At 42.7% G+C, this 13071-nt stretch overlaps 2 protein-coding genes across 7 annotated transcripts in view; one reads left to right on the plus strand and one right to left on the minus strand.

The window, feature by feature from the left end:
• The window catches only part of LOC147706586 (uncharacterized), a 487499-nt gene that overhangs the window by 290146 nt on the left and 184282 nt on the right, over positions 1-13071 (plus strand). The gene's annotated exons all lie outside the window — the stretch shown is intronic.
• The window catches only part of LOC147706587 (cell adhesion molecule CEACAM6-like), a 139158-nt gene that overhangs the window by 80132 nt on the left and 45955 nt on the right, over positions 1-13071 (minus strand). For all 6 annotated transcript variants that reach the window (XM_086933077.1, XM_086933078.1, XM_086933075.1 and 3 more), the window contains 2 exons: positions 9873-10017; positions 805-1140 (listed from right to left, as the gene is read on the minus strand). In XM_086933077.1, coding sequence (XP_086789203.1) covers positions 805-1140; positions 9873-9933 — 397 coding nt within the window. In that variant the 5' untranslated portion in view covers positions 9934-10017. The remainder of the gene's footprint in view (positions 1-804; positions 1141-9872; positions 10018-13071) is intronic.

The following is a 13071-nucleotide window of genomic DNA, read 5'->3' on the forward strand; positions in this document are numbered from 1 at the left end:
ACTGATATATTCCCTATATTTGTTTTAAATCCTGCTGTGAAGGCTATGAGTATTAAAATAATTCTTTAATCTTTTTTTGGATTAACAAAATGTTGTAAAATCCAGAGTGAAGAGGCTGTCTTTAGAGCGTGTGTTATTCTCCAAGAAATTATTTTTTTAACCTAACTGTCTAAAACATGTTTCTAGGATTTAAATCCACAAGGGATTACATGGAGAATTCTGTTCCAAATGTCAATTCGATCCAGTTCCAAAAGTAAAAAGAAAAGAAAACGTTACTGATTCTGAACCGAGTGATGTGATTCAGAATGGTACCTGGTAGTGGTAGTGGGTCCTGACCCAGCTCAAGTTAACATGTCCTATTTGGTGTAACACATAGAGGATTGCAGTACACAGGCTTAGCATGATCTCAGTTACACAGTAATGGCGCAGTGCGTTTAGGGTTCTTGTTTGGGATTAGACGGGTATGAGGTCTTCTTCATGAGGTCTTTCTCATTAGGATTGAGGTCCTACGACCTTATGAACATATAATTAAACATAAGCAGGTGTTGTATACATTTCTGTGTTGCTGTGCATTTTATGGCGAGTTAAACCTGATCCCCACTCCAAGAGAATGGATGCCAGCCATGTACAGAATGACGTCATGTGAGAGGGTCATGCAGCAGGTCAATGATCAAATGGAGCAGTTCATCCTGACCACCCATGCTACAAAAAATCCTTAGGTGAACCAGAATAAAAGACCACGCATAACCCTCTCCTCAAAGGAAGAGGAAACATGGACTTCCAGGGCAGAGGTCAAGCACTCACCGTTCACTATCAGCTGTCTGGTGGCTGTTACTGGGAGTCCACCACTCGGTGTCACATTCACGGTGTAATTTCCGGTGTAGTTTGTCAGGAGGTCTCTGACCATCAAAGATCCGTCTGGGCGGCAGATCTCGCGCCCCGTGTATTGGGAGCCATTGAGAACCAGTGCTGTTGAAACGACGTAATAGCAGATCTGCTGTGGAGCGGCCACTACTGCCCCTCTGTACCAGGCGGACGTCAGTACATCCACAGTGACCGGGGCGGGGAGGATGACCCCCTGTCCCACTCGGACATTAATCACTTCTGCAGCCGCCCCCTGAGTCCAGACACCGAGGCAGACTGAAAGAGGAAGAGTTGACACTGGGATTAACAAGCAGTGGCAATGCCAAACGGTCTCGCATTTGCGAGAGTTAGAGCACTTGGCGTAATAAATGACAATGTATTTTACCCATGTGTTATGGTGTGAAGCGGATGTGTGTGATGTGGAGTAGAATTATGTGATTTGGAATTGTGTATTGGAATTCTGTGGAGCGGATGGGTGTAGTGGAATTATGATGGCATGGTGTGCAGTCAGATTATGTGGATAGTAATTATGTGGTATGTTGTGGAGTTTTATTATTTGGCGTGATGTTGAATTTTGTAGCATGATGTGGTATTCTAAGGTGTGGATTAGATGTATGTGGTGTGTTGTGTAAATGTGTTATTGAGTTGCTGTGGAATGAAAATGTGTAGAGAAGAATTGTGTTGCAAAACTTTCTTATCAAACTAATTTGTACAAAGCAGTTCCAATGTCCTCCAATTTTAAACAAATTTGTGGTTGCACTTCTACACATTTCCCACAAGGGTGGAAGTCATTAAAGCTTGCTGCAGTATACACCCCTAAATTAGAGCTAATTTTTAAGTTAATAAATCAAAATTCAAACGACCTAGAGACCATGTAATGCCCATGTGTCTTTGTTCCACAGAAATGTGCATTTAAATAAAGGAACTGCTGACCATGTAACGCTCTCCAAAGCTCTCTGGTTCTGCATCTGCTGCTTTGAGCAGGTCATAACCACGTGTAAACAGAGCTCAAACTCTCTAATAAAACCATAGCATAACGCTCATGATCTAGGTGTGCTTAAAAAAAGACACACCTAGATATACATTACTCCCCCAGTGAGCGAGGTATCTCAGTGTGTAGAGTGTTTGCTTCTGAGAGAGTGCAATAAATGAAAGAAATATAACAAGCACAATACTGAGGCACACCATAAAGTTGTTCAGTTAATAATTTAAAGGCTTGTAAGTTATGAAGTCTCACAACATTCACCACCACTTAGTGAGATAGCTGAAAGGTTGTGCGCCTGCTGCTGTCAGCAGGCCAAAGCCATGTGTAAAGAGGGTTCAAACTGTTTACTAAAACAAGAGCATAACAGCCACCATTTTAAAGGAAAATTGTGCTTTAGAAAAAGATAAACATATATAAATATATATATATATATATATATATATATATATATATATATATATATATATATATATGTTCTTTATTCGATCAAAAATATGATCATTTGCATCATAAAAAAACAGTACATCAGAATAAAATTACATTCAAAATGTTCATTAAAAATATTCATTAAAAAACAGACATATAATTCTTCCAATAAAAACACACAGTGCACAAGATCAAATTTACACATTTTTTTTACCTCTTCCACCAGTCGAAAAGCAAAAATCTCGAAATAGCAAACACTAGCCAACTCGTGGTATCTGATATAAAAATGTGTGTGGCTTCCAAGGGACAATTAAAAGATGAAATGCGACAAACAGGAGCTATCCAGGTTTTCCTAAAGTCATCATAGGAGGGGCAACAAAAGAGGAAATGTTTAAGGGTCTCGGGAAGAGTGTGGCATGAGGGGCATGATGGATTAACTGGCACATTTCCCCAGGTACTTCTTGCATTTATACGAAGAGCTCCGTATCTAAATTGGGTGTACAGCGCTCGTGCCTGGGGTAGTTCAATGTCATCCAGAAATTCTTTGAAGCCAAAACCTCCTTTAACATTTAAAAACCTCGCAGTTAAAGTTCCATGTGCAGTACGTTCTACGCTTTCCAAATCCATCAATCCCCAGAATCTTTTCTTTAATGAGGGGAGATTTAGTGATGGTCCTAGGCTCCTCCTAGAGCTGCCCCAGCCCTATTTTTGAAAAACAAGCCTTGATCATATGGAACCACTTAATGTGACTTGTTTGCTTGTGCAGGGCAATCAACTTGACCATGGCCTCCTTCAAAGGGACCTGTGTGTTGCTTGTCCATAAACGATTCAGAAAAGGGGGTGGTGATGAACAGAGTGTCTGAATTAAGCAGACCACTCTTACCCAGTCCAAAGATCAGGGCTTGATCCATCACCGTTATTTATCTCACTGCACCATCCCAGCTCAGAACCTGGCTATATGCAAATCAGTCTGTCCCTGGCCCAGTGCATCATGGGAACAGGGCAGACTAAACTACCAAGCCAATTCTTCACCAGAAAGGAGACAAGCTACCGGGGACCGGTTTCTGGCATTTCAGCCTTCTTCGGCCTCGGGGACCGGTTTCTGGCATTTCAGCCTACTCTGTCCCTCACCACCCCTTGTTGTAAATATTTGTGTCCACCCTAAGCGTGGAAGGGTATTCTCAGATGTGAGACCCTTGCTCATTGCACCATCAGGATTCAAGCAAACCGGGCCGAAGACGGCTGTAATGCCAGAAACCGGTCCCCGGGAGCTTGTTTCCTTCCCAGTGTAAGAACTGGCTTTTGTAGTTTGGTTTGCCCTGTTCCCATCATGCACTGGGACAGGAACAGACTAATTTGCATACAGCCAGGTTCTGAAACTGGGATGGTGCAGTGAGCTAAAAAACGGTGTTGGATCTAGCCCTGATCTCTTGACTGGGTGAGAGCTTTCTGCTTAATTCAGAGACTCTGTCCCTCACCACCCCTTGTTGTAAATATTTGTGTCCACCCTAAGCGTGGAAGGGTATTCTCAGATGTGAGACCCTTGCTCATTGCACCATCAGGATTCAAGCAAACCGGGCCGAAGACGGCTGTAATGCCAGAAACCGGTCCCCGGGAGCTTGTTTCCTTCCCAGTGTAAGAATAGGCTTTTGTAGTTTGGTTTGCCCTGTTCCCATCATGCACTGGGACAGGAACAGACTAATTTGCATACAGCCAGGTTCTGAAACTGGGATGGTGCAGTGAGCTAAAAAACGGTGTTGGATCTAGCCCTGATCTCTTGACTGGGTGAGAGCTTTCTGCTTAATTCAGAGGCTCTGTCCCTCACCACCCCTTGTTGTAAATATTTGTGTCCACCCTAAGCGTGGAAGGGTATTCTCAGATGTGAGACCCTTGCTCATTGCACCATCAGGATTCAAGCAAACCGGGCCGAAGACGGCTGTAATGCCAGAAACCGGTCCCCGGGAGCTTGTTTCCTTCCCAGTGTAAGAATTGGCTTTTGTAGTTTGGTTTGCCCTGTTCCCATCATGCACTGGGACAGGAACAGACTAATTTGCATACAGCCAGGTTCTGAAACTGGGATGGTGCAGTGAGCTAAAAAACGGTGTTGGATCTAGCCCTGATCTCTTGACTGGGTGAGAGCTTTCTGCTTAATTCAGAGGCTCTGTCCCTCACCACCCCTTGTTGTAAATATTTGTGTCCACCCTAAGCGTGGAAGGGTATTCTCAGATGTGAGACCCTTGCTCATTGCACCATCAGGATTCAAGCAAACCGGGCCGAAGACGGCTGTAATGCCAGAAACCGGTCCCCGGGAGCTTGTTTCCTTCCCAGTGTAAGAATTGGCTTTTGTAGTTTGGTTTGCCCTGTTCCCATCATGCACTGGGACAGGAACAGACTAATTTGCATACAGCCAGGTTCTGAAACTGGGATGGTGCAGTGAGCTAAAAAACGGTGTTGGATCTAGCCCTGAACTCTTGACTGGGTGAGAGCTTTCTGCTTAATTCAGAGACTCTGTCCCTCACCACCCCTTGTTGTAAATATTTGTGTCCACCCTAAGCACGGAAGGGTATTCTCAGATGTGAGACCCTTGCTCATTGCACCATCAGGATTCAAGCAAACCGGGCCGAAGACGGCTGTAATGCCAGAAACCGGTCCCCGGGAGCTTGTTTCCTTCCCAGTGTAAGAATTGGCTTTTGTAGTTTGGTTTGCCCTGTTCCCATCATGCACTGGGACAGGAACAGACTAATATGCATACAGCCAGGTTCTGAAACTGGGATGGTGCAGTGAGCTAAAAAACGGTGTTGGATCTAGCCCTGATGTCTTGACTGGGTGAGAGCTTTCTGCTTAATTCAGAGACTCTGTCCCTCACCACCCCTTGTTGTAAATATTTGTGTCCACCCTAAGCGTGGAAGGGTATTCTCAGATGTGAGACTCTTGCTCATTGCACCATCAGGATTCAAGCAAACCGGGCCGAAGACGGCTGTAATGCCAGAAACCGGTCCTCGGGAGCTTGTTTTCTTCCCAGTGTAAGAATTGGCTTTTGTAGTTTGGTTTGCCCTGTTCCCATCATGCCCTGGGACAGGAACAGACTAATTTGCATACAGCCAGGTTCTGAAACTGGGATGGTGCAGTGAGCTAAAAAACGGTGTTGGATCTAGCCCTGATCTCTTGACTGGGTGAGAGCTTTCTGCTTAATTCAGAGACTCTGTCCGTCACCACCCCTTGTTGTAAATATTTGTGTCCACCCTAAGCGTGGAAGGGTATTCTCAGATGTGAGACCCTTGATCATTGCACCATCAGGATTCAAGCAAACCGGCCGAAGACGGCTGTAATGCCAGAAACCGGTCCCCGGGAGCTTGTTTCCTTCCCAGTGTAAGAATTGGCTTTTGTAGTTTGGTTTGCCCTGTTCCCATCATGCACTGGGACAGGAACAGACTAATTTGCATACAGCCAGGTTCTGAAACTGGGATGGTGCAGTGAGCTAAAAAACGGTGTTGGATCTAGCCCTGATCTCTTGACTGGGTGAGAGCTTTCTGCTTAATTCAGAGACTCTGTCCCTCACCACCCCTTGTTGTAAAAAAAAAATGTTTTGCTTGTCCATACCCTTACCCAGAACAAAAGTGCCCTAAGAATTGCGAAGTGGTCTATAGGGTTTAAACCAAGATCAAGTCTTAACAGCTGGAGGGGTGTGTTCACCAGCAGGTTCATGATGGCTCTGATAAATTTATTTAGGGCGAGGGTTAGGTCTGTCAGATTTTCCAGCCCCCATAGATCAACCCCGTATAGGGCCACTCCTAGATCGGTTGCCCTATGAAGTTCTAAAATAGGCGAGATTGGCCGGTAGGGGAAGCAATCAACATGCTGGAGGGTCAGTGACTCTTTTCCAATATCAGCCTATCGCTGATGCGAACATCCAAATAATCAAAAGACCTAACCTGCTCCAAAGTTTGCATGCCCAGCACAAGTTTGCCCTTGTTGGATTTATAGGGGGTAAAAGTCATCTATTTGGTTTTGGAGCAGTTTATTTCTAAGCCTGTTTCTTTGCAGGCTTTGCAAATTTATTCAAGAGATTCTGGATTCCTCGAGGTGTTCTGGCAATAAGCAGTGGGTCGTCTGCAAAAAGCAGACAAGGCATTATGCTGATATCTAACTGGTAGTTTCTAAATCTGCAGGAGGTGGTGGCGCGCGCTTGGCATTGCCGAGTAATTGTATAACTATCTAAGCGGTGCGCTAGGTGAGGGAAAACCACAAAAACCCCCAAGCAAGTGGACCTACGTCCCAAAAGTGAACACAGGGCCTATGCACACGCTACAGTATTCAAGGACATTGCATTTAGAGTATACATGAGAAAGCACATCAACGTTTGGTGTGATGATTCTTCTTGATTTATTTAAACACCGGGTCCAGCCGACATGTGTTTCGTCTAAAGCGGAGTACACTGGACTTAATTAAGCTTCAAATTAACTTGGACATCAAAGCCGGTGATAATTCCAACCCAGCCAGTTGTGGCACAATAACACTGCAAAGGTAGCCGTGGTTTTGAAAATCGCACCTGCAAAAAAGCAAAAGATTTCTAGAGTAAATTTACGAACATATTTGTTTTTTTAAAAGTAGTTGTGGTGCCTCTCGCAGTAACATTAACATCCCACTACCACGGAGTTTGGAATGGCGAGATTTCCAAAGGAACTCGTCATCAAGAACTTCTAATACTAGATGTTCCTTGGCACTCTAATATTTAATATCCAAAGCATATGTTTTTTTTGGAAGTGATTCTCAGTCCTCACCCGGTTAGGGTGCCCTGACTAGTAACTTACAGTATGAAGAAAGTTTCTATGTTTCTGGGATTACTCCCCTGGACAAGATGGTGTTAAAAACGTTTTGGAGCAAGGGACCTCATATGATGGGTTCAGCTTTTTACAGGTCTCCCGGGAGCTTATCTAGGCCTTGGACTTTCCCACTCTGCAACACATTTATGGCCAAAATAGTTTTTTCTACAGTGATGTCTTCTTCTTCAGATGTTGCTAGGTCAAGAAAATTCATGTGTGTGCCTGGATCATATAGGAGTCCCTGGCCCCAAAATATTCCTCCCACTCATGGGGCTGTACATGGAAATCTGTTTCCATTTCCAGATTTGGTGACCCCTTAGTCAAAAGATGCTATTCTTTTGTTTCTCGGCTTTTTAAAGCATGCTCCACTTTTCAGACTCCCAGTCCCTTTTTTCCTTACTGTGTGCCAGTTTCTATAACTTTCTGCTATTTTTTACATCTACTGGAGACTTTAGTTTCACCGATTCAATTAAGTCATTCCTGGCTTTTGTACAGGCATCATTAAAGCAGGGGTCTGCTTTCCGTTTAATCTATTGCATTGTTCATAGAAGAGATATCTTATGTTTGTGGTCAATTTCAGAAATGTGGTCATAATATCTTCTGACCCAATGGTAGAGATACTCAGGTCTATGAGTCTGCTCCACCTCTGAATATATTTTGGGGAGTGCGGTTGGATCAGCTAAAATGAGGGGCCATTTAGCTCTTGAGTTGTTATTACTAGTAATACCCGGGGTGCTCTCATTCCTAGGGTGCCTATACAATGAAGCTGACCAGTCAGTGTGAGAGCCAGGGCGTTATGATCACTATCTTCCCGGGTTAATATAGCCATGTCTTTGACACTGGACCAAAGATCGAGATCGACAAGAATATAGTTGATCCGAGTCTTAGATGCCCCCCTCTTAAATGTGTGACATGCTCCTTTGTCAGAGTCTGTCCGGCTGTTGCAGGATCTAACCCCAAATGCAATCGTGAGTGAGAAGACCTGTTGCCCCACCCTGGTGCATTTCTTAATGGGTGGTATCTGAAGTTTATCAATCCCCCTGGCTTTATCCCCACCTGAGATAAGATCCTGTATATAATCGACTGGTTCAAAAGTTGTATTAAAATAACCGGCAATTATCAGTCGGTGGTTCCCCAAACTGAGTCAAGGTAATTAGTTAACCTTGGTATTGTCCCTGATAGTCTATGGGGCTATAGATGTTAAATAATCTAACTTGCACATTCCCCTTACCCAAAGATAGTTCCTGCCCGAGTATTTCCTCTGAGCCGAGATGTAAGACCTTGATTTTGCAAGCCGGTGAATTTTATTTATTTATTTTTAAATATAAACACCTCTAATGTTACCTGTGTGAGAAATGGCTGGCAAAAGGAGGAAAAAAGCAAAACAAATGGAGCCCAGAAGGTGTACATGGACCAGATCAAGGAGGAAGCTCCAGGACATAATCCCAGAAGCCCCGGCATCACCTTTACAAGGACCAGCCACTATGAACAGCATTAATTTGTCATTATCAACTCAAATTGAAGTTATCCCTCAGCAAATGACTGTGGCGTTTACGTCCTTTTTAGAAGAGACGATTTCCAAGAACTTTCTTCCAATTTTAGTTAGACTTGACAAACTGGAGTCTACTGTGGCAATAATGCACTCTAAGGTCAGGAATGTAATTTCAGGGGTTGTCGCAAAACCAATATCGTTGGATGGGGGCTTTGTTCAAAGGGGCATCCTTAACCAACATGAGGGGTCATCTACCACATGCAATTACCAACTACCCTGTCCTGCGAACAATGGCGTCCCTAAAAATTCACCTAGCGTAGTAGCACAGAAGCACCAAGGGCCTGTAGTGTTAGACACCTGGCAAATACATGCCTGCCCGAGCAAAATTAGGTCTGGTCCACCTTCCGCAGTCACTATTGGGAATAATGTATGCACAAACCAACAAACACCTCCATCACTGCCCCTCAAAAATGGCCCAACTAATCGAGATGACAAGGTGACCCTACATCTCCCCCCAGAGTCCTGTCCCTATGTAGCTATTCTCACCAATGTTCCCACCCTGTAGGAAAACTACACCGAATCACAGTCCCAGTTAAAGAACAAAGCCTGCAATTGGCTTCTACAGAACACACACTTTTCAAATACAGAGGGACAAGGGATATAGAAAGGTGATGCAAACAAATCAAAACCTATAGTAATACATTAATCATAGATAACAGTATCCACCAGGTACTCGTGCCTTCGGCAGGCTAAATAGTAAGAAAAGAGCATTATACACAAAGCACTTGAAGTGTTTTAGAAGACAGACAAGGAAAGCAAGGCATAAGGCGAAAAAGAGACATAGGTCAACTGAGACTGTGATTAAGGAATGAGTGTTAAGCAATAGCTTGAGCCATATTTGCTGTACGCCCTCTTGAGGTATGTTATGGCTGTACCTGGATAGGTGATGGCTGTGCCTATGGCATATCTTGGCAGCATTTTAGTCTTGTAACTAGCTGCTGTCCTTTTAATAAACTTGCACTTATATCATGTGACCGCACTTCCTAGAATAGTATTGGTTCAAAGTTCATATGTCATTTCCAAAATGTAGCTTCCGTTACACTTGGCATTTTGGTGAATTGATGTCCATGTTCACCATACATCAGGTTGACCCAGCCAAAAACAAAAACAACAATTGTCCGCAGGAGACAAAGATTCAGAGAAACTCAACATTCATGATATGAATTTGAAATTGATTGACACTAAACCTTTGTAAATGTTTCCTCCAGCAGGTTTCTCTTACCTCTTAGGATGGATCCCCATAGTCTTTGGTTCCTACTTGGCCACAGCTCACTTGGTAGCATTTTGTTGAATTAAATTTAAATTTCAGTCTTTGACCTGTTTCCTTGGTATTGAAGTAAATAGAGTCCTCCAATCTGCTTACATTCCTGTGTGGGAGGAAAAGGAAGTGCCGTGATTGGGAAGAAATTTTCAAGTATGGTTTCAGAGCATTCGGTCTGTGCTACAACTACTGAGGCAGATCAGCATGGGGTATTTGTGTTAAGTAAGAAAACTGCTGATGTATTTTCTTTGTATCATAACATGTTTATTAGTTTTGCTTAGATTAGGTCAAGAATACAACAAGAATATAGGTATTTCTAAATAAGGGATGTCCTGGAACATGGTGAGTTGGCCTCCTTCAACACGCTCTAAGCTCGATATCAACTTCATAACACTCAGACTTATGCGTACCTCCGTATGCAACACGCATGGGAGCGGAGAGATTGGATGGGGCGGCAATCCCGGAATACGCCCCTTTAGAAGGGCATCTCCTCCAAGAGGAAATACTGGCTAAGACTATTTTATTTACCTACAAAACATTCATTAATAACATGCCCAATAAATTGGGTCCCCTTCGAGTAAAGTGGGAAAAGATCACTGGTGTCTTGGAGGATATAGATTGGGGGACCGCTCTCATGCATCCATGTGAAGAGGCGATTAAGTTGAGGCTACGTCTCATCCAGTACAAAATATTACATTGCGTTTATTTTGATAGAGCCATATTGCACACAATAGGGAGAGCCAAGAGTCCAGAGTGTCTTCAATGCCACACTGAACCTGGGACGTTTATATATACTCCTTGGAAGTGTAATGAGATACAGGCATATTGGGGATCGGTTGTGGGGGAGCTCAATCACATTTTGGAAGCCCAAATGGAACTGGAGCTGCGATTTCTTCTTCTGGAAATTGCGACAGAAGTAGATATTCCTAGGCACAAGCTTATTCTCGCTAATCTGGGGTTGATAGTAGCCAAGCAGGATATAGCTAAACAGTGGGGGTCCCCACAAATAACTACCTTTAACGAATGGAGGGCAAGTCTTGATTTGTATATGGTGGCAAAAGTGGTGACATACAAGGCCCGGTGCTGCCCCAAGAAGTTCCGGAAAATATGGGCCCCGTGAATCAAATATTACAGTCTGGAGGTGGAGGGAGAAACAGGGTGAGAGACATTCACTTGAAGGACCAGGGCACCCAATCTGCTCAAGCCTATTTGCAGATGCAATCAGGATGGACATTCTGTTCTATAACTGCCCTACACGGCCAATGTGGAATGTTATGCAACGTGTATTGTGTATTCATGCTTTTTTAAATGTTTTGTTAAAAAACGAAATAAAAATAATTAAAAAAAGAATAAAACAAGAATTTCAGGGCAACAATTATGTTTAGTATAAAAAAAAGTCCAGGACTCTAGCATTTCCCCGAATGTCATTCATTAACATCCCAGATTGACCAACCTGAACATAAAACTATGACAATGGAAATTAAAATTAAAATGATCCCCCTTGGTAAGCAGAGGGACATTCCCTCTCTTGGACCTGCCCAGTCTAAGGGTCCCAGTGCATGTACTGAATCCTGCAACCCTTCCACAATGGAGCCATCAATGGAGAAACAAGGAACAGGGAACATTTGCCTGATGGGTCTGAACAGTACACTGTGCAGTTACATAGAGATAACATCCTAAGAGTGGTATACAGTAAGTTGGGGTCATCCAAAGACCAAAGGCAGGGTGGCGTGCAGGTAACAAACGTGCAGTGGATGATTTGTCATTGACGTTAGCCCCTGAGGAAGGTTCCCTAAAAGTCCACAAAAGTCAACAGCTTGTCATTTAGCTTAAAAATTTGTCTCTGAAATTTCACCATAACATACATAATTTCCAGCCATGACTGGAATGAAAGAATTTTGGTTGTTTTCTAAAGGTACAGGTTGGCGAACTTGCCATGTCAAGGGGGCGTGAGCGCCATTTATTGATATGTTCCATCATAGTAGGTGTAGGAGGCTGGCTTAGTATAAGTTGCACATTTATTTAAGTGATACACCTTGCACTAATCCAGTAAATCCTGATTTTTAGTAGTCAGTCAGTCAGTCAGTCGAGTAACTTTACTTCACCAACACAATGAAAGCATAAAACATTCCACAGCATTACCGTGAGGTTAAAATACAAAAGATTTTACGAAATTTCCACATTATAAAAGTCTACATACATAATTATTAGCACAATACAGTAAGTTGATTCCTCTTTTAAAGATACAAAATTCAGTTAATTCAGCTAATGGAACGTCTCTTTTTTAGGGCAGATAAAAAGAAAGACGCCAAAGATAAACAGGTAAGAGGGTCAGATAATAACTGCAGATAGTAGAGGGCCACACAACCCTGTTTAAAATTCATTTTGCGCATGAGAGCGATAATAAACCTTTTTCTTTCATTACGATGTAATTTACAGAAAAACAAAAAATGAATATCATTCTGGATAGATCGCTCATCACAGGTACAGAATGGAAGATCAGAGGCAACATAGATATTACAGGGAAACCCAACATCAAAGGAATATAATTTAAACTGAATCTCTCCAAGATATACCTATGCTGCAGGTTAATGACGAACGATACGTATGTTGAGTTTATATCCATTTCAATTATGCTAGGGGCTGTCAGGTATGTTGTAAATGTCGACAACTTAGTATTTACAGCCTCACTTCTTGTCTGTAAATTAGATAGCAAATTAATTTTCAGGTCATTTTTAGAAATAGAACTTTTATCAACTGTTGTTGTTTTTAGAAATAGACCAACAGGTTGTAGGGTCTTCAAAGAGATGATGCAACCCAGCTTCTTTCAAAGTAGATTCGACGTATCGTAGCCAGGTTATATTATCGACCCCATATAATTTCAAAACATCCTTTATAATATCTCTTGTCAGTGTAAGGGTCTCCTTTCGCCATATTGAATGCCACATTAAGTATTCTTTGATAAAGATAGAAATCTCTCTAAGTCGTAGCTGTGAAGAGCCTTCAGGCTTATCTTGAAAGAGTGCAGGTTCGGTGAATTAGAACAGTGTTCATATAAACATTCTTCTATTTATTACACAACACTCACTAACACATTGGTATATTTCCTACCTGGAGATATAAACACAAATACACTAGAATACTTCAGTTAAGTAGCATA

This window comes from Lissotriton vulgaris, chromosome 7 (assembly GCF_964263255.1).
Source record: "Lissotriton vulgaris chromosome 7, aLisVul1.2, whole genome shotgun sequence".
NCBI classification, from domain to species: domain Eukaryota; kingdom Metazoa; phylum Chordata; class Amphibia; order Caudata; family Salamandridae; genus Lissotriton; species Lissotriton vulgaris.